This window comes from Chaetodon trifascialis, chromosome 13 (assembly GCF_039877785.1).
Source record: "Chaetodon trifascialis isolate fChaTrf1 chromosome 13, fChaTrf1.hap1, whole genome shotgun sequence".
Classification (NCBI taxonomy): domain Eukaryota; kingdom Metazoa; phylum Chordata; class Actinopteri; order Chaetodontiformes; family Chaetodontidae; genus Chaetodon; species Chaetodon trifascialis.
Window position 1 is genome coordinate 17465459 of NC_092068.1, and position 20034 is coordinate 17485492.

At 41.5% G+C, this 20034-nt stretch overlaps 2 protein-coding genes across 4 annotated transcripts in view; one reads left to right on the plus strand and one right to left on the minus strand.

Annotated features, from left to right (window-relative positions):
- sh3pxd2ab (SH3 and PX domains 2Ab) overlaps nt 1–9728 on the plus strand; it is a 56430-nt gene extending 46702 nt beyond the window's left edge. The window contains exons 9-14 of one of the 3 annotated variants that reach the window (XM_070977703.1): nt 1320–1403; nt 4645–4762; nt 4853–5181; nt 5367–5416; nt 6503–6622; nt 6793–9722. In XM_070977703.1, coding sequence (XP_070833804.1) covers nt 1320–1403; nt 4645–4762; nt 4853–5181; nt 5367–5416; nt 6503–6622; nt 6793–8721 — 2630 coding nt within the window. In that variant the 3' untranslated portion in view covers nt 8722–9722. Of the gene's footprint in view, nt 1–1319; nt 1404–4644; nt 4763–4852; nt 5182–5366; nt 5417–6502; nt 6623–6792 lie in introns of all 3 variants that reach the window. The other 2 variants (XM_070977704.1, XM_070977705.1) reach the window with 2 other exon arrangements.
- Nucleotides 9729–14189: 4461 nt separating this feature from the next.
- Nucleotides 14190–20034, minus strand: part of neurl1ab (neuralized E3 ubiquitin protein ligase 1Ab) — a 29377-nt gene continuing 23532 nt past the window's right edge. Inside the window, exons 5-6 of the mRNA XM_070977946.1 lie at nt 18620–18799; nt 14190–17959 (exon numbers count right to left, since the gene is read on the minus strand). Coding sequence (XP_070834047.1) covers nt 17715–17959; nt 18620–18799 — 425 coding nt within the window. The 3' untranslated portion in view covers nt 14190–17714. The remainder of the gene's footprint in view (nt 17960–18619; nt 18800–20034) is intronic.

Here is a 20034-nt window from a genome sequence, read left to right on the forward strand (position 1 = left end):
CACAGAAAAAAGCACACATTTCTGAAAAACTGCATTTGGAATTCATGTTCGTTCGTTCTGAAAAGCCAAAAAAAGAGACATGTTGAAAGCTCAGACAGCTTGAGATGTGAGTTTAGCGACTGATCAAAGAGTAAAAACACCCCCCCCTTCCCTTGTTTTGATCACATTTTATGCAAAAAATAAACATATTGCTTGAAGGAGTAGTTCGACATTTTGGGAAATATGCTTATTTGCTTCCTGGAGGAGAGTTATTTATGTCTGTATGGTAAATATGAAACTACAGATGGTTAGCTTAGCCTAGCATAAAGACTGCAAAAAGGGAGGAAACAGCTAGCCAGGCTCTGCCGAACGGTTAAAAATCAGTCTACCAACACCTCTAAAGCTCACAAATTAACACATTTTGTCTAAATTGTTTGGCTGGGACTGGCAACGTCCTGAAGTCTCTGCCGGTTGCCTGGCAACTGCTCAGAGGCAAGAAATGATCTCATACGTAACCCCCATAGGCCGGTGAAGTGACGTTTTACAGGCTGATTTTTGTATAAATAAAACAAACAAGATATAATGTGTCATTTTAGTGGCCTTTAAACGGAACCAGTCTTTGTGCTAAGCTAAGCTAGCTGTTGGTTCACGGTGGCTTCATATTCACAGACAGAGTGGTGTTCTCTAATTCTTCACCAGACATGGAGTCTAGCTATTCCTTTAAAGGTCTTTGCAACAGTGGCATATGATTTTTTACTCATTTTCATCTGTCTCTCAGATTCTGTCAGATCTTCCCATCATTGTAAATTAAGAAGGGTATTTAGTGATGAAAGGGATCTTCTTTGTCCTACATAAGATAATTTACAGGGTCTGCTCCTTCAATCATTCTGACATGTGACACAAGCTGGCAGAAATGCTTTCCATCTGCACTGTTTTACCTACAACAGGCACAGCGAAATATAGACTTTCTGACAACTCCAACCAGCCGCACTGTCAGCTGCTCTATTAATTGGATGGCATTCCTGCAGCAGAAATGTGTGTCCCAGATGCTCTAACACAACAGGATGGGAAAACCATTCTAACAACATCCTAATTACAGGCCGCAGAAAAGATGTCTCGGTTTAACACTTCCTGTGTAACCTCACCCATCCACTCTAACTGTCCACCATGTTTTGCTTTGTGGTCTCGTTTTTATGTCCCCCGTGTAGCTAATAATTGGCCTCTCTGGGTTGGATCCATGTCATTTGTGTGCTGTGTGTTTGTGTAACATTTGTGCTTGCTCTTCGTGTCTCCCATGTTTGTTTGTTTGTTGTCGTCTGGTCACCACATGTGTCTGTCAGTAACTAAGCGACATAAGGCTCATCTGAAGAGGCTGGACCGGAGATGGACGTTGGGGGGCGTCATCAGCAGGCAGCAGAGCCGAGGTGAACTGAGACAGATGCTGCATCACCTCCCTCCCTCCCTCCCTTTTGTTATTGTCTCCTCACCCCTCTTATCACATGGCTCAACTCGTCCCTCTCCTCATGCACACATTGTTCAGCCTTTCATCATGTGTCGTCATCCCGCAAATGCATTTATCATAAGCCACAATCCACCACAACTAACCACTAACTGACGTTGATGTGAAATGAGCCTGGAAAAGCAAAGGTGAAATCAGCAACTTTTATATACACCAATTATTGATGCTAAGCTCAAATTATGTTACAAAACTGCTCTGTGTAAGCATTTTTGTTATAATTAAACACAGTGTGCCAAAACCAATCTTCCCAGAATCCCAGAAAAAAAAAACGGCCCACTCATCTGAAAGTAGTTGCATAATAGACTTTGGAATGTCTCATGCTGCATTTTAGAGCCATATTCTGCTTTTTTATGAGAAAATGAAGCGTGTATGTAGTTTTCTAATGAGTGTGTGTTCTACCAAAGCATGGCAGAAACAGACATTTATCCTGCTGTGGTGTGGGTAGCAACCAATATTGATAGATAAACAAGAGCCTTATTAATCTGTCACTTATTTAGCAAGAAAATCACATTCTCAATCACAAAGCTGCACATGTTCTTCTTAGCAAGGCCAAGGGTTTTTTTTTTTCCTTCACAGGAGATGCATTTGAATTGCTGACAGAGGAGTGAGGATAGGCTATTGAGTTCAGCCCAAACTTTGCACTTGGCAGTGGACGCTGCTCTCTGGAGTGGAGAGAGAGTTGTTTCCACCCTAGCACTGAAATCCTGCTTTGTGTTTAAAAAAACAAACAAAAAAAAAAAAACACGACTGATATTTTGCTGACTCTGCAAGAATAATTTATAACACTGATGCAGGCGATGCATGTTGTGGTTAACATCGCATCTGATTCAGAGTTTCCCTTCGTTGCATTGCTGGATGTTGTTTGAAAGAGGTTGGTGAGAGGAAAACGGTTTACCAGCCCCAACACAAAGAGGCCGGAAGAGCCGGCAAAAGGAAAATAAAGCGTACAGAAATATCTTTACCCGTGGAGCTTACTGTAGTTTTTGCAAGCAAAGGGAATTACAATCCCACACCCATTAAAGCTCTGACACAACCCTGGAAATGGGTGGAGAAGAGGAAAAGGGAAAAATTTGTCACCAGAATGTTGATTCCTGTGTACCAACTGGGAGGACAGCATACAGAACAGGGCCTTTTTATGTGCTCCTCTCCTTCTTGAACACTTCTCCCTGTGCTGGCTGCTCTCAGACAGGAATCGCTATAATGACAGGAAATGATGTCTTTGCTCTGCCCCTTGGCCTCATGGGAGTGCATAAATCAGAGTGGAGCCTCTGCTCTCTGTTATGTGCTGAGTTAGGAGATACTCAGAGTCACAAGGCTAAGGACACTAGTTGCTCACACCATGTGCTGTGGGACCTCTTTGACAGTTTCTTTTCTGAATACCTGTGACCTTAGTTATCTTAAAGTGGTTTGTAGTATGGACCACTACATTTTAATTATTTATTTTCTGGACAGCTGATAGAGAGTTGGCAGGAAATGAACCGGGGAGGTTGCGGTTCATGATCAGTGTCTGAAAAGAAGCACACAGATTATGACTGTCGCTCTGATCATGATGATGATTTCAGTGTAATGACTGATGGGAAGCTGGACCTGGTCTGTCCCTATCTTGGACAATCAGTGTTGACAGCCGGCAGATAAAATCATATAGTGTGTAATATGTAATAGTTCTAATCTAGACAGTCATTTTTAAAGTTAATTCTTTTAAACACGTTTGGTGTTTGTGACTGATGTCGGTGACCATTGATGTCACTTGTAAAATAAACAGCTCTACCTGAAATGAGCTTTGTTAGTTCACTCACCTCCAGCTCACTACATCGGCTGTACAGCCTACACCTTATTATTCAAGATCTCACCCAAAATGTGCACTTTTTTGGATTTTTCAGTGCAAACATAACTACATATAAAGAACAAACCCTGCAACAATTAGTGTTTTTGCTCGATTTGCGGATCGTCTACTGCTAGAACTCCAGTGGTTACTGACCAGTGTTTTGTCTAGTGTATTTACCATGTCGTGAGGCTTGTGCTCCTTCCTGACTCTCAAAGACAAACATCTGTGCATGGACTGTCTTAATGTGTGGTTTGTCCAGTCTTTCAGCAAGTCTTCAGAATGTCCCAAGCTTTAAAGGATTACATTTTTTTCTGTTCTGCCTGAAAACAATACTCACACACAGATATGTACATTGAAAGGATTGTTGTTCCTCCTATTCACACTGACCGCAAAGACATCCATTTCTAAAGTGTTTTCAATGGAAGTGGCACAAAATCCACGGTTTCCGTTTCGTGCAGAAATGCAGTGAGTTTAAAGCAGTTTGAGGCTGTCAACTCACATGAGTTTCTTCCAAAGTTAGTCTTCTTTGTGTTGTTGTGTTTCCACAGTGTTTCCTCGCTGAGCCATGGTGGAGGGACAGTCACAAAAAGAGGGAAACTAGTGCTGAAAATACTGTAATGTTAGAAGATACCCAATTGCAAGTTTTAGCTGAAATAGGACTGTGGATTTTGTCCCCTATCACTTAAGAGGACATTTCTTTGAGGCCGGTATAAACACGAGGAGGAGCAAGTAGTTTTTTAATGTGCACACGGGCATGTGAGTGTTATTTTAAGACAGACTTGAAAAAATGTGATGCTATCCTTTAACCCCAGTAACCCTTAGTTGTGTTGGGAATCAGACTGCAGCTCATAAGACAACAATGTCAGAATGTTTTGCCCATGGTAATGATGCTAACACTACAAGATTCATACAAGATATTTCTAAGTGCAAGAATTAATTATGCCCTGTAGTTATTCATTGCATTATAAAGGTCTCTCAGCTTCATAAAAAAAAACAACCAAAAAAGAGAAAGAAAGAGATTGTGCCAGTGAGCATTTTAACACACATACCACTTCTACTTGCTGAACCAACTGCCAGAAAGCAGAGCAGTTCCTGTTTTAAAGAAAAGATATACCCCTGCTCCAGTATCATGTCGCAAAATTGGTGCCAATGTATCACACGAGAATCTATTTTTATATATTGTTGTAACCCCATAAATATAAAAAAATCTTCACAAAAGATTGATAGAATATACTTGTTCTTTCTCTTTTCCAATAATTCTATTGTTTTATTGATCTTATGGCCTTTAAAATTTTTTCATTCTCTGCTCTGGCTTTGGCAGAAGAGAAATACGTAACAGTGCAGCCCTACACCAGCCAGGGCAAGGATGAAATTGCTTTCGAGAAAGGAGTCATTGTGGAGGTAATTCAGAAGAACCTGGAGGGCTGGTGGTTCATCAGGTAAATCTCTGCTCACTTACTTCAGACATTTGTTACCTTTCCAAAAAGATGATCTGTTCTCATCATTTTCTCCTCAAACTTACCTTACAGGTACCAGGATAAAGAGGGGTGGGCTCCAGCTTCTTACCTGAAGAAGCTGAAGGATGACCTCTCTCCCCGTAAGAAGACTGTGACGGGCCCAGTGGAGATCATTGGAAACATCATGGAGATCAGTAACCTGCTTAACAAGAAAGCCTTGAGTGAGAAAGATGTGCAAACTGAAGGTGTCCCAGAGAGCCCCCAGGTGGCCAGGAAGGAGATCAGCTTGCCAATCCCTTGTGCTGACTCCAGCCCTGCTAATACCCCACAGGATGGAAAGAGTAAAGCAGAGCCTGCCTCACCAGCTATAGCCCGCATCGCCCCTCACCGGGTGGAAATTGGTAAGTCATCTCATGTTGCATGTTTGAATTTCTGTTGAGACTTGGAGTTCTGTCAAGTTTCAGTAAATTGCCAATTTCTCAATTTCAAACTTAAAAAATCTTATTCTTAAATTTCTTGAGGCTCATAAATGTATTTTCTTAAATGTAATCACATATGCTTTTCTTCTTCTGTGATTGTTTCACAGGTTCCCCAGTCCTCAGGCAAAAACCTCCTCCTCGAAGAGATGCAACCCTGGTAAGAGGGTTTGATATTTTAGCCATCCATCCGTCCCTTTAATCATCCAGTCATTTAAGTAGTTTTTATTGATTGAAGCTCATGCTGTTAGAAAGACTGCATTTATAGCTGGTAATAAATGTATACCCCTTGTGAGCCTTTTTAAATAGCAGTTTACAGTCTTTACTTTTGTTCACGGTTAAAGAGCAATTAGAGGGATCATCAGAGACATAATGTGTGTATTGAATTTTACTGCAATGAATGGTCATGTACAGGACTTTGATATCTGCAACTTTTCCATTGTACAAAGAATTAGCAACAAACAATAACAAATAATAAATAGTAGTGGCCCTCAGAATCCTGCTTAATTAGAAGAAGATGTTCTTGAAGTATCAAAAGTAAAAGTGCTCATTTGGCTGAAAAATCCTGTGAGTCCTGTGACTTAAATATTTATATGTTGCATTGTGATGCATTAGTGTGAAAGCAGTATTTTACTGCTGCAGCTCACTGAGGTGGAGCTGGTTTTTACAACTCTATATAAAGTTAAGTATTTAAGTCCAGTCCCTAGGGCTCAGGCCCCCTCATAAGTCTCACAAGATAAATGTGAGGGATCATGAGATGATCAATGGGCTAGAAAGGAAGAAAAAACAAAGTTCACTGAGAAAATATTGTATTGGGTTCTTGGATTCTTTTCTAATCATTGCTTTTGTGCTTGTGTGAAATAATAAATCATTTTACCTTGTAGTACCTGAAACAATTATTTAAATGAAACCATCTCAGAAGTTTAAAGGTCAGATCTCTCTTTGGTGGAATGCTAACAACTTGGAGGTGCAGACATCTTATTTTTTATTTATTTATTATGTTTCTTTAGCAGCCTCAAGTCAAGAAAGTTGATAACTGGTCCAAATCCAAAACTTTATTTTATAAGATGGTCAGATCCTGTAATGTAATGTAAATTCTTTATGTGAAAAGCAGCTAGTTCCCACAGCTGTCAGATAAATGTAAAATGAAATGGAAATACTGTTTAAACCATACTTAAATACAATACTTGAGTTACCTTTCGCCACTCACAGTATGTCTAACAGTGCAAATTTCATTTGTGCTTAGGGATTTCAGTTACCATCCCCACCAGAGCCCCCTACAGTTGAAGCAGAGTATTACACCATCGCAGATTTCCAGTCCTGTATATCTGATGGTATCACTTTCAATGGAGGACAGAAAGCAGAGGTAAGCATTGTTTTTGAAGGTTAACTTACCTAGCATGACAATCTTAAACTTGTGTAATGCCGTATATCTCTTGCTGAATGACTTTATTCATCCTAGCTCAGTGACAAATCAACAATGCACAAAAATGCCTTCTCAGAGAGACTAAAGCTCTTTTTGAACATGCATTTTAGGTCATTGAGAAGAACTCTGGTGGCTGGTGGTATGTCCAGATAGGAGAGAAGGAAGGATGGGCTCCCTGTTCCTACATTGACAAGCGCAAAAAGCCAAACCTGAATCGCAGAACAAGCACTCTCTGCCGCCCAAAAGTTCCACCCCCAGCTCCACCTGTCAAAAAACAGGACTCAGTGGAGACTGCACCGCCCAGCAGCCCTGGGTCTGAAGCTCCAGAGTCTCCTGTTTCTCCTGGGAGGCCAGTGTATGAAGAGCCAGAATATGATGTTCCTGCCATTGGTGATCTGGATCTGGAGTCTGAGTTTGAGTTTCTGAGAGGAGAAGGTTCCTTGGTGGATGGAAAGAATGAGGACACTTCCTCTGAGAAAGGATCCCATCTGTCCTCCAAGCCTTCTCCGGCTTCTTCTCTCCACAGTGCCTCCTTCAAGATGGGTGAGTCTTTTGAAGATGGCCATGAGGCAGAGGGGGAGGTGGAGGGGGAAGAAGAGTGTATCTATGAGAATGATGGCTTCCGGCCTTTTAGGGAGACACCAGAGAGGCAGTGCAGCAGGGACTCAAATTCCTCTAAGACAAGTGTTTTGCCAGAAACCGGCAAAGCTGCAAACCTAACATCAGGTGGATGGAGACCTGCTGGTAACAAGTTCAAGATTGACTTGAATGGGAGCCCATTTTCAGCCAAAGCTGAGGAGGCAGTCAGTCCTAAATCTGCCTCCACTGAGTCAACCCCAGATCTATCCAGAACCAAGAAAGACCAAGAGGAAGCCAAGGCATCCTCTTTCACCAAGTCTTCCTCTAAACTAAAGCCTGTGGTGAGGCCTAAACCACAACTAGCCAAGGCATCCAGTGCAGAGAAGATGGACATCAGCACCTTGAGAAGACAGCTGCGGCCAACAGGGCAGCTGAAGAATGGCACCAAAGGTAAAGGAGAGGACTCTGAGACAGCTTCAGTCATCTCCTCAGAGGACTCCTTCTCCTCTCAGAGCACGTCTGATCTCTCCTCCATCTATTCTAAAGGAAGCCGGGGAGACTCTGACCTTGAAGGCTGCAACCTGTATCGCACCACAGATCCATATGAGAAAGTCCAAGAGTCTGAGCTCAGCTTCCCTGCTGGAGTGGAGGTAGAAGTCGTGGAGAAGCAGGAGAGTGGCTGGTGGTATGTCCGCTGGGGAGATGCAGAGGGTTGGGCTCCAACTTACTACCTGGAGCCCATCAGGCAACAAGATGACATGGCAGGGTCGGAATCTGATGGCACCCCAACTAAACCTGGAAGCCTCAGTAAGTCCAACAGCCTTGAAAAGAACGAACAAAGGGTGCAGGCATTGAACAACATTAACCAAAACCTAAAGAAGGTAACCCCACCTATCCCAACCAAGCCTCCAGGTGGCCTCTCCAAACCTACAGGCTTGTTTGGTTCACGGAAGCAGAATAGTGCCAAACAGCAGCAGGTTGTCAGACCTCAGTCTGTCTTCATATCAGCCCCAATCAGGGATGGTCCCAGCCCTGTTGGCTCTCTCAGGAGAAATGAGTCTCTCAACTCCACAGACCACCCTCGTGCCAGTCCCACAGTGCGACGCAATGCCTCCTTCGGCACTGTGCCACGCAGCCTGGCACCAAACAACATAGCACTACCCAGCAGGAACAGATCTGGTACTGGTAGCTCTGAATCCCTTGGCCTCAGCTCTCAGAAGAATGCCCTCCCTGTATCCACAGTGAAACCCAAGCCCCACATCATCCATAACAACCTCAGAGAGGTATATGTCTCCATAGCAGACTACCATGGCGATGAGGAGACCATGGGATTTCCTGAGGGGACAAGTCTGGAGGTCCTGGATAGAAACCCCAATGGATGGTGGTATTGCAAGATTCTAGACAATGGCAGACAAAGGAAGGGATGGGTTCCCTCAAATTACCTCGAGAGAAAGCACTAGCTCATGTGTGGAGCTGACAGAACTCTGAACATGCGTGTAAAGACTACTCAAACAGATGCATTTACTTTGTGAAAAAGGCTAACCCTAAGACATTAAGTAAGGATTGAAATCGTGCCCGGTACCTTTGCCAAAAAAAGAGCAGCCGATCAAATTGTTACTTTGAAATAAAATGAGACATCTGGTCAAATGAGTCTACATGAGACAGTGCCTGAGACGTCGCATTAGGAGTTTATTGGGACTTAATGACACAGCCAAAGAGAACACCAGAGTGGAAGAATGATTTAATGATATTCTACAGTGGTTACCTTTAACTTGAACCTTTCTCTGTAAGTTTATAATGTCATTTTTTAAAACTTTTTAAGCATTTAAAGCTTACTGCATGTTTGAAATGATTCATTATACTGACGATGCCTTGAGCTGTTGAAATTAAACCTTTTCCTCCTCCTTTCCGTTAAGAAAATCTCAGTTGTTGCCAAAGCTGCTTTGTGTTAGTCTCATCTTGGTGCTGTCTGTTTGCATGTTTTTTTTATATCTCTTTATACTGTATGTCACCTTTATGTGAAATATTTTATCCACTCAATTGTTTAATATTGTCCTTACGAAAACAATTTGTGAGCATCTCTGATTATCACAGTATTTTATCCTTCAATGTAAAAACAGTCCCTGACGATCTCCCCTGAAACTGTTTTCATTTCAGAGGCTAATTCTCCAGAATCAAAACGTCAGTGAAAATATTTATTCATTACTTAAAAATCATGTTACTTATTTTATTGTTATTTTAAGAAATTTACTGATGAAATAATTGACAACCGTTTAAACATTTCTATGAACTGCTCTATTAGTCATGATAACATTTTGAATTTCTGCTGGGCAGTAAATTTGACGTAACTCTTCAGCTACAGTAGTACTGGGATGCTCACTTTTGTTTTATGTTAACTGTGTGACCAGTGATGATAACTGAAGTGCCAAAAGAATGAATTAAATAAATGCACTTTTCAACAATCATCAGTACTTTGTTTTATTTTTAATTCTCATCACTCCTAGTTACTGTTTGCCCACACATCAGGTTTGGTCCTCATCTACAGTGGTATGCAACCTTTTCTGACATGTACTCCCACATCTTGTCAGATTAGCACAAGTAGCTCTCCATCAACGCCACCCGCCATGTTCCAGATACATTTTTATGAATAGATTATGAATGTTATTTAACATTATTAAAAGGGGATATTTTAGGTTGCTGTGGTCAAATACATTTATGTTGGCAGAAACTGGATGTTTCAACTGCTTATCTCTCACTTTTAGCTAACTATTAAAGCTATTCATTACTTTACTATACTATACTTTACTATTTTCATTGCTTATGTGTTACTTTTAGCTATCAATTTCAGTTACTTCACCATTGTTATTAGCTAACTATTTAAAGTGTTCCATTACACTGTACCATCCATTACATTTAGCTATTTCAATTTTTTATTCATTGGTTTTAGCTAACTATTTCAACTATGGATTCTTTACTTTAAACTACACTACTCAAGAAACATAGGGGAACACAGTCAGTTAAACTTCAGGGATATGAGGCTACATTTACACTTAGGGAAAACGCATATGTTTTCATGCGGCTTGGCCTCTCGTTTACACGCAACACACGAGTTTTTTTTCACGGGAAACAATAATTTTTTAAACTCCGGCCAAAGTGTATGGCAAGCCATCCCTGTCAGAAATACACCACATTCAGTCACGTTTCATCTTCATTACGGCGTAAAAAACGCAGCAAAATCTGACCCCCCCCCCAAAAAAAACAAAAAAAACCCCTGCGTTTTTTATGCTGTAATGAAGTTGCCATAAAAGTGGAGATTTCTGAAAACACCGGTTATGTGTTGGCGTGTAAACTGGTTAAACAGCGTTTTAGGTTCCGAAACGTCGCAACATGCGACTGAAAATACTTAACGTCATGTGAGCGACTTATGTTTGCACTCGCGCCCATAGGTTTGGCATAGTTATGATGGAGTTCGACGGTGGATTTATCTGGGTTCATGTAAACGACAACATTTTTGAAAATGATGTTGTGTGCAAGATGTTATTTTTGAAAACGGAGGGGCCAAAATATCCATTTTCCAAAATACCCTGCTACGTGTAAACGTATGCTCAGTCTGTCAATTGAGGAAGCACACACGATTGTCACTCAATCACACCTGCTTTGGTTCAAATGAAAGTGACAACAGGTGCGATGGAGAGGCAAAAGCAGCACAACCCCCACAAAAGGGATGGCTTTGCATGTGGTGGCCACAGACAATTTCTCTCTCTTTGGCCTTCCTGACTGATTCAGGAAGGTTGCACGGATAGTCAAGCTCCTCCAGGATGGCACATCCATATTGCTGTTGCCATGATGAAATTCATGCAAGTTCAACTTGAATAATTTGTTCATCATGATCCGATGTGTGATTTAAGTGTTCCCTTAATTTTTTTGAGCTGTGTATTTCGACAGCTTATTCACCAACATTGTTCAACTTAGCCTGCAATGTGTCAATGCTGCAGGGAAGGACAAACAAAGCAAACAAACTTGTGTTGTAGCCCACATGTCATACGGAGACAGTGTGTTGTTAGTGGTATTAGCATTTAACTAGACCAAAGTGACATTTGCAAGTAAGATTACATGCTGTTTAATGTGCTGCAGCAAATTAGCTAGCTAGCCTGCACACTAATATCAGGAGTGGACTTTTCCCAGGTGACTATTTGTTGAGACTTTTGCATTAAAGCCAACATTACTGTTCATAGCATGTGGCTCTTGTGATGTGTATAACAGACTGCTGTTTAGCTCAACGTGACGAGAGGAACAAATGTACGAAATTTCGCCCTTTTTGCAGTAACATTTGTTGTAGCAGTAAAAAATAAAAAAATCAGTTGGCCTTTCATGCCCCACATGGTGTTGTGAAAGTCTGGAGCGATGGGAGTAGTTAGCGGCTAAATTAATTGCAAATCAATGTGCACAATAAACAGTAGCTATAATGAAAGCTTATCACAGGCCACAATCACTGGTTATGAGCTTCTCAGTTCTGTTGCAGTAAAAGCTCTCTGCCTTGGAATAAGTAAAAGCTCTCTATCGAATGTGTTTATATCTATAAACTCACATCTGTGCATATGCAATACAGCTGAAGTGTTTGACCAGCTGGATGCTGTTTTGCAAATAAATTAAATCACACTTGGTTGCACAGCATCCCTTTCATTTCTTACCCACAGCACCGAGCCAGATAGTGGTGCAGTTCACTTTGATTGGCCTCCTCCAGCAACTTCTGCTTCAGGAGAACCTTAGATGGTTTTCATTCTGTGGTCACTGGGCTGCTTAATTTAGCATCAACTGACAAAGCAAAAGTTACCACTGTGGAGTTGTAGTCTATAATATTGTCGCCTTCAGCTATAATCAGAGAAACACCAAATCAAAACACTGATGCAGTTTTCTAGTGTCAGACACTGCATATTGCTGATATATTGGATTTGGAGCCTGAAATATAATAAGATTTACAGCCCATAGGAATTTAATGTGAAATATATCCATCCCACTGGCTGTTTCCTCTATTGGGATCTCTACATTCATACTACACTCACTGGCTTGGAACCAAGATATGGGTGCCTGCTGATCATCTTATAACATGCCTGTCTGCTGGCTGTGTGTAAAGCATGTGTTTGCTTTCTTGCTTTGTTTGCTTGTTGTACTCCTGCACAGTTTGCATTTATTTGCGCATGCAAATGATACATGGCAGGAGGCAGGAAGAGGAAAAGGTAAGTGCAAGATGTGTAGAGAGATAAAGACACCCCAAGAGGCTTATAACTTCAAATGTGATGGTGGTTTATCAGTCATTGTGTCAGACATTGTTGCATGCTGTGGTGAAAAACTCATACATACTGAGCGTGGAAGTCAATTCTTGGCCTTAGAAATACTAGTTTGACAGCTGAGAAACCCCACAGTTGGAAGTAGACTTTGAGTCAAGAGTTTTCTGTTGAATTGATGTATGTTATTCTAATACAAAGGGGAAAAATAGAAACAAAAAATATAAAAATAACGACCATGAATTAACCTCTTCCCAATCTATTTTTATTATCATTCATATAATGTATAAATGGACTGGATATTAAATGGGCAGTTGAAAGGTGCATCCTTTTACTTGCACTGAAAACATTTTCATTCTGATGTTGCTGATGCTTTTCCACTCCTGTGCAGAAGGTGCTAGAGCTGCTTCTGGCCTCTGGAGGGCAGCAGCGCTCAGCTTGTCACTGCAGGCTGAGCACAACCTCACCGTAACCTTCACCTCTGTCTTCATCAACACAGTAATTAGATAGTGTACGGCTGAGATCCCTCAATTGATCTGGAGTACAAACAAAGTTGTACTTTTTAATATAATTGCACTTCTTCTCACAGTCTGTCCCTGGACACTGCAAAGCAGACTGAGGAAAAGATTTTACATCACGCTGAACATCAAAAGCTTAAAGCCTTAACTACAACAGAGGAACAAACTCAAATTCTGACTGTCTGAAGTCTAGTTAAAATTCATAATCAATAGTGTCATGCTTTTTTGGAATACAAATTTGATACCTTAATGGACAGAGTTTGTGTTTGACCAAACAGCTGTCTAGAAGAGATACCACAACACAGCTCAAACAAGTCTGCCAAGCCCTTAAGCCTTCAGAGGGCCGGCAGCCAGGTTCACTGAGAGGTCTGGGTGGAAAGTCTGTGTGTACACAGACACTGCTGAGATATACTGTATTCATGTCACTGTCACAGACCCAGGCTGTGTATTTCCCTCTCAACTCTGAGAACACTTGGTCATGAACGGCAGCCACTGATGCCTGTTTCATGTCCGGACGTCATGGGCTGTGTTTGTGCGTATTGGAGTGCAGCATAAAACTGTGCTGCATTAGAGCCAGGCCCACGGGGTAGTAAATAACAGATGATGTTCACTCTGGCCAGGTCTACATACCACGACTCTAAACACTTTCTCTGTGAGTTATAGCTGTTTACTAAAAGCCCTTGCCTTTGTTATTCATATAGTATATGGTGGGGTGTTAGTCAAGTATACTACTGTGGTGAGTGATTGTGTCGGGTGTTAGGCATCTGAAAGATGGCTGACTTTTTGTTCTGCACAATCTGAATTTTCTTGCTGAAGACGTTTTAGCAACCATTTGTATAATGTATGCCTTGGGAATATATATAGGTAATAGCACTTATGCTCTCTCATTCCCCGTCTTTTGTGCCAGATTGACTTCAGTTTCCTGCTGTGCATAAAACATTATACGGACTGTAGCTGTGAAATGGAAACAGTCACTTTTAAGTTGTTATTGCAGTTCGAGTTAGATGCCTGAACAAAAACAGGGGATTGGCTTTCTTCTGTACCTAAAGAGAGGCTGTATGGGCGCAAAATGTCCTTTATTTCATGTAATAAATATGAAATATTAAAAGGCATAAAGTCCGTGAGTCAGATTTAAACTTTATTTAACAAACTGAACATAATTGAACCACTTAAGAATGTTTCATAACAACTAATAGAAATCCCAGGCCCTGGAAACCAAAGCTAAGAGCTGCTTTTCTTGTCCAAGATGCACAGTGCCCACCTTCACTTCCAACTTGCTGGTTTTGTTTTGTTTGGACAGCAAATATTTGGTCACGTTTGATAGAATAGGCTGTCAGAATTACGGCCATATGGGAACTACTCACGCCCGCGTCACTACAACACAAATTCAAGATATAATTTAAATATGCACAAGTAGGACAAACATAATTTTATCAACTAATAGGTGACCGATGCCAGCTTGACAGTTCTGTTCCCTTTTACGACCATATTCTAGTATATGGTGTTAAAGCAAGTGTTTGACATGTTGGGAAATGGCCTAATTCATTTTCTGAGAGTCAGATGAAACGATCGACACAACTCTCATATTAAGTGACTTCAGCTAGCAGACGGTTAGCTTAGCATAGAGAAAATAGGGGATACAGCTAGCAACAACATGCATCTCTCTAACACGTTGCATCCTACCTGGTCAAAAAGTAGTAATCTTTAGTGTATTAGAAATATCATTTAAGTATCGAAAAGACATTACAAAGTACACTTTTACTTTTTGTGCGTACTAAGTATATTTGACTTACACTTAAAAAAAATATACCTCTAAATAGATGTTATTAAGTTCTTCTAAACTACTAAAAATTTGTATACTAATTCTGCAATTCTTCAAGTGGTATTTCAAAGTACTTCTAAAAAGTGTACTTTGTTGTAAGTGTATTATAAATTGTACTTAAGTGTACTTAAAAAGTGTACTGAATCACAAATGCTTTTGATAGCAATACAGTTTACTTAGAAAAGTATATTCATTTTCAAGTCTTTTGTATAACACTATTAGCACCTCAATTAAAATGTGCTTAAATGTCACTTAATTTTAGGTATATTTATGTATGTTTTCAACACACTGGTGATATAATACAATTGTATTACAAGTGTGTTTTGATTGTAGCCATTTTAAGTGAAAGTAGTACATGGATACTGAAGCAGAATATTAAAATACTCCACTCCTGCATCCAAAATTGTATTGAAGTACTGTATTTGAGTAGATGTACAGGAGAGCGGTATCGATCATCTCACTCTGCACCAGAAAGTGAATAACCGTACTTCTCACAATGTCAAACTATTCCTTTACATGAAATTCAGCTGATCCTCGAAGCCTTTCAGGGGAGTAAAGTTGTCTAAAATCTAAAACTATGCAACAATACAATGAACAATATTCTTACTTTTTGGACACTATAGCCATACATATAAAACAAACAGTGAGAATTCTTTATAGTAGCATTGACAAAATAAATAAACCTCATAATGTACAGTTAATATTACACTCATCTATACTGTTTTTCTATCAAAAGTCCTTCACAATGGTTTATTTCTGCACGGTCATATTTGGTCAGGAGGAAAAACAAAAACAGGTAGAAACGTAAAGGCGAGCATCAAAATTCCAGTATTATGCAATGCAGTGGCAGAAGGGACAAGGCGATGTTTAAACATTTCATCTTGAGCCGTGAATAAATTCACACGCTGATGTTAAGCACGCTGAAATGTTGTGTCGGTAGGTTGTGTGGTTACACCTGCTCGCGTCAGAGACGTCACCACCACATAAGAGTGACTTTAAGATGGATATGAACCTCGGTTTTCACAGTAAGGAGCCTAACAGACCATCGGTTGTCCAGACTTCTCTTTTTAAAGGCACACAAGAAAACTTAACTGTGACTCAAACATAACACAACATGGCTGCTAGTTTTCCCTCCACAGTTGACTTAAGCTGAAGCTAACACCTTGAAAACAAACAAATCAGCACTTACTGCTTTACAAATGACTGAGTAATGTTTCATCAAGGCCAAAATTACACCTGAAAATAGCTTGTATGTCTTAACAATTCAAAGCACTACATAATGCATGAGATTAGTCAAGTGAAAATGTCCTTGAAGTTTGCTTTTACCCACAGAGAGCAGCACTCAGAAACTGATAATGCAAATGAAATTCTCACATTGTCCCACAATAACAAGCTACATCCTTGTCACTGACTGCACACGTGTGAATTTTTTTTCCACTTGAAGACACAGTGTACTGAAACATGTCGTCACCGAAAGCAAATAATCATGTTCTTATTGAATGTACATATGAAGGAGAGACTACACTACATATGAAGTGTGTCACCTGAATTAAGCCAAGCCATCTGTAACTTAGTGTTGGATGGGTTTCTTGCAGTGATGAAGAAGTTGATTTGTCATCCCCGTGTGCTCTTTCAGCATTTTAAAAATACTTCACTGCCCACCAGTGTTTATCTGAACGACTTTTGTCCAATTACAGCATCCAGCCGGCGCACTGAGCAGCAGCCAGAGATGGCGGGGATGGCTGCCAAGAAGCAGGACATGCAAACCATGCAGGTCCTACATTTACAGGCTTTCATACAAACGTCTGATGTATCTGGTGTGCCTGAGTGAGCAAACGCTTTCTTTGCGCTGAAACGATGAGCAGACGCACAGCGAGGGTGCCCCTTCCTCCCCTGTCTCCATCCCAAACATACAACATCCTCTGTCCTCCCTCGCTCCCTCTTCACTGATTTACATCCTCATTCACAGCAAGCATGACCTTCTATGGTGACAACGTTCACACTTTTTCACCCTTCGCACAATCTCACCCTGCCTGAAAGTCACAGAAGCACAGCAGGTAGCCATGTATCCGACAAACCACTTCATTTATTACACAACGGAGTTCCTTTAAGGATTTCTTTACCCTTTAGGTTTAGGCATTTCATTGCGTTATATTGCAGGAGGAGCATTCAAAAATGGCTTATTTTAGAGGTGCTGCAAAGTTTTCACCACAAAAACATCTTTTTACTAATTCCTCACTGGCCTCTGGAAGCAGTCTGGAAATCTTGATTTTCTCTCAGATTTAGTAGAGAATGGATTCTTACTCTACTTTCTGACCCAGCACTCTCTGACAAGCAGTGAAGGAGCAGCTAGTGAAACCACAGATTTGTTTTCCTTGTTTCTTCCGCAGCTCTGGACAATTTTACTTCCGTCAAAACTAGCTAGCAGCAGCAGCAGCAGCGCTATCACCGGCAGAATGAAGGGTTACTCTGTGGGAAGTGGGACAGATTCCTCAGATTGCTCTTTCTCTTCTGCAGATGCACAAATCACTGGATAGTAGGTCAAGGAGCGACATGTTTGGCCTGTCTGCAGTCACTGCAGCTGATCACGCTGTATTTTCTCTGATGGTCTGAGATGTCACAGGCAGGAGCAACTGTGAACTTTTGTGCATTAGACCTAACATAGATAAAACATTTTAATGATGGAGTCCTGCTGTGGAGTACCTGAGCCAGACTGCACACACAATCAAGTGGGGCTTTCACTTGCGCTGTGTCCGTCTTTACAAAGTCTCACATGGCTTTGACAACCTCTTGAGCTGAACTGATGCGACACATTGTCCAGCACAGGCCTACGTGCTCCTGTAGGTCTTGATGATATCTTTGATTGTCCTCCTGCAAATGGGGCAGCACGCGTTGGCCATCTTCTTAAGTTTGAGGCCACAGGCGTAGCAGAGACACATGTGTCCGCAGGCGTAGAGGACCGTGTCCACCGCATTCTCGTAGCAAATGGTGCATTCGTCACTCCACGAGCCCGAGCAGGATGGGAAGGTGGGGGACTCTGGGTGGCTGGAGAACGGAGAGCTCGGAGTTGTACCTGAGGTGACGAGAGAAAAACAAATTAGAGATGTGTGAGGGAGTGTGAGAAAACAGAAAGAATTGTCAAAAAATGGAGGAAGCTTTCCAAGTACTTCAGGCAGACACTAACTGCAACACATATCCAAGGCACCTTTTATTTAAGCTGTCAATACCCAGCCCACTGTTTTTCTCAGCTAATGAAGCTTCAGGACGACTTTATGGGGGAATAATTGTGTTCCAGTCTTCACTCCTTCTGCTTCCATTATCTGCCAGGAGCTTTCCTGTCATACTGTCTGCAGCTTGGGACTGCAGTGATGTCGAGGATCACTGGTTCCAATCAACAAGGTAAATATTTGCCTCATGTGCTAACATGCGGATTGTGAGTCGACGTGTTGGTGCTGTTCAGTTGGTGTTTGTGTGCTGCTGGCTGTTTCAGTGCTCTCCGGCATGTCTGCATTTTAAATTATTTAATTAAAGAAAAGGGATAAACAAGAAAAAAAAGGGGACAGGAAATATACAGCATATGTAAACGCTTGAATCAGAGACCTGGCTTTTATGGATGATCTTATTACAGGATAAACAGAATTCTCTATGCACAGTTTATGTCTGGAAAAGATGGAGAATACAGATGAGGAGGTAGACAGAAGATATAGGAATAAACTGGAACATTAGGACGAACCTGTGGAGGAGGAGAAGACCGTATGGTAGTTGGAGTTGAGGCTTGAATTGAGGTTGATGTTCAATTGTGCGTTGAGGTTGGGCTCAGAGTTGCCGCTGCAAAGCATCGTGGGGGTGTTGGGTGTACAGGATGGGGAGCTGGGGACCGACGGGCCTCGAAGGTCCTGGTGCAGAGATGAGCCTGAATGTGCAGAAGAGACACCAAAGATTTGCAAACACACCGATAATCTTTGAAAGCAAGACACTTCTGTGTTCAAAAGAGCCAGTGCAACGCTTCCGTGACTGAGAAGGAAAAATTTCCATCATTCACACGGTGCATCTTGAGTCAGAGCTGATAATTAGCAAATGGAAGAGAGTGGATGTCTTGTTGCATCTCTCTCGCTGTCTCTCTTACATACATACACACACACACACACGCACACACACATCAAATCTTTTCTATCACCAAGCAGATGACTTGTGAGTCCACAGCGTCTGTGTGTGGGTGTGTGTGAGTGAGTCAAGAGCTGATGAGTTGGTGTAGTCTCGTCAGAGACGCCAAGCACCTCCCCCTCCTCCTTCCTCCTTCATGAGCCCATAATCCCTCTGGGTAGGGTACAAAACGCTTCCACAGTCTATCTGTTGTCTGTCCTGTATGATCCAACCCCATCCGCACCCCATGAGCACCGGCTCTGACATCAGTGCTCATATTGGCAGCTCATCTCTCCTCACAGACGAGAATACCGACCCCGATTCCACCGACAAATTCTGATCTATTCTGCCTGGCAGGCACGCGGCATTGTTGTTTACACATTGTCCTTCAACTGACCATGGCAGAAATATTGCTGCACTTTCGGGATGGCCACTTATTTGGCACCACCATCCCTCCATGTGTCAAATGATCTAATATTGTCAGTTTACATCCTAACCCACAATTTGCTTATACACATTTTCCTACAGTGACAGTGTGGAGTGGAGAAACAGCTAAATAAAGAACCACATATGATGAGAAATTGCAGAAAAAGTGAAATACTGTTGGCTTAAAAAAAGAAAAAGGCACATTTATGTGGTCTGTTGTTAGCACAAAAATGTATACAGTTTGTTGCATAACTGTAGCTACGTGCCCTGATCCATTGCACTGAACTCTGATGCCTTTTCCTTGCACCACTCCAACCACTGCAGCCTCGGTCTCAGCCTATGTAAACAAACCATAGTAGCTTTTTAGTCATGCAACAACCAGTTTGCTGCTAAAAAATTAACAGATGTAGCCAAGTCTGTATGAATGCAGGGCTTGTGGTAGTCCGTACAAAAGCCTTTCCACAATGTGACTGCATTTAAGGATGGCGCTGCATGGGATCAATTGCTGAGACATGCTTTTTTTCAGTCATCCATTTATTTATCCTTTATATTTTCATATTTTAGAGTGAGTTACACAGC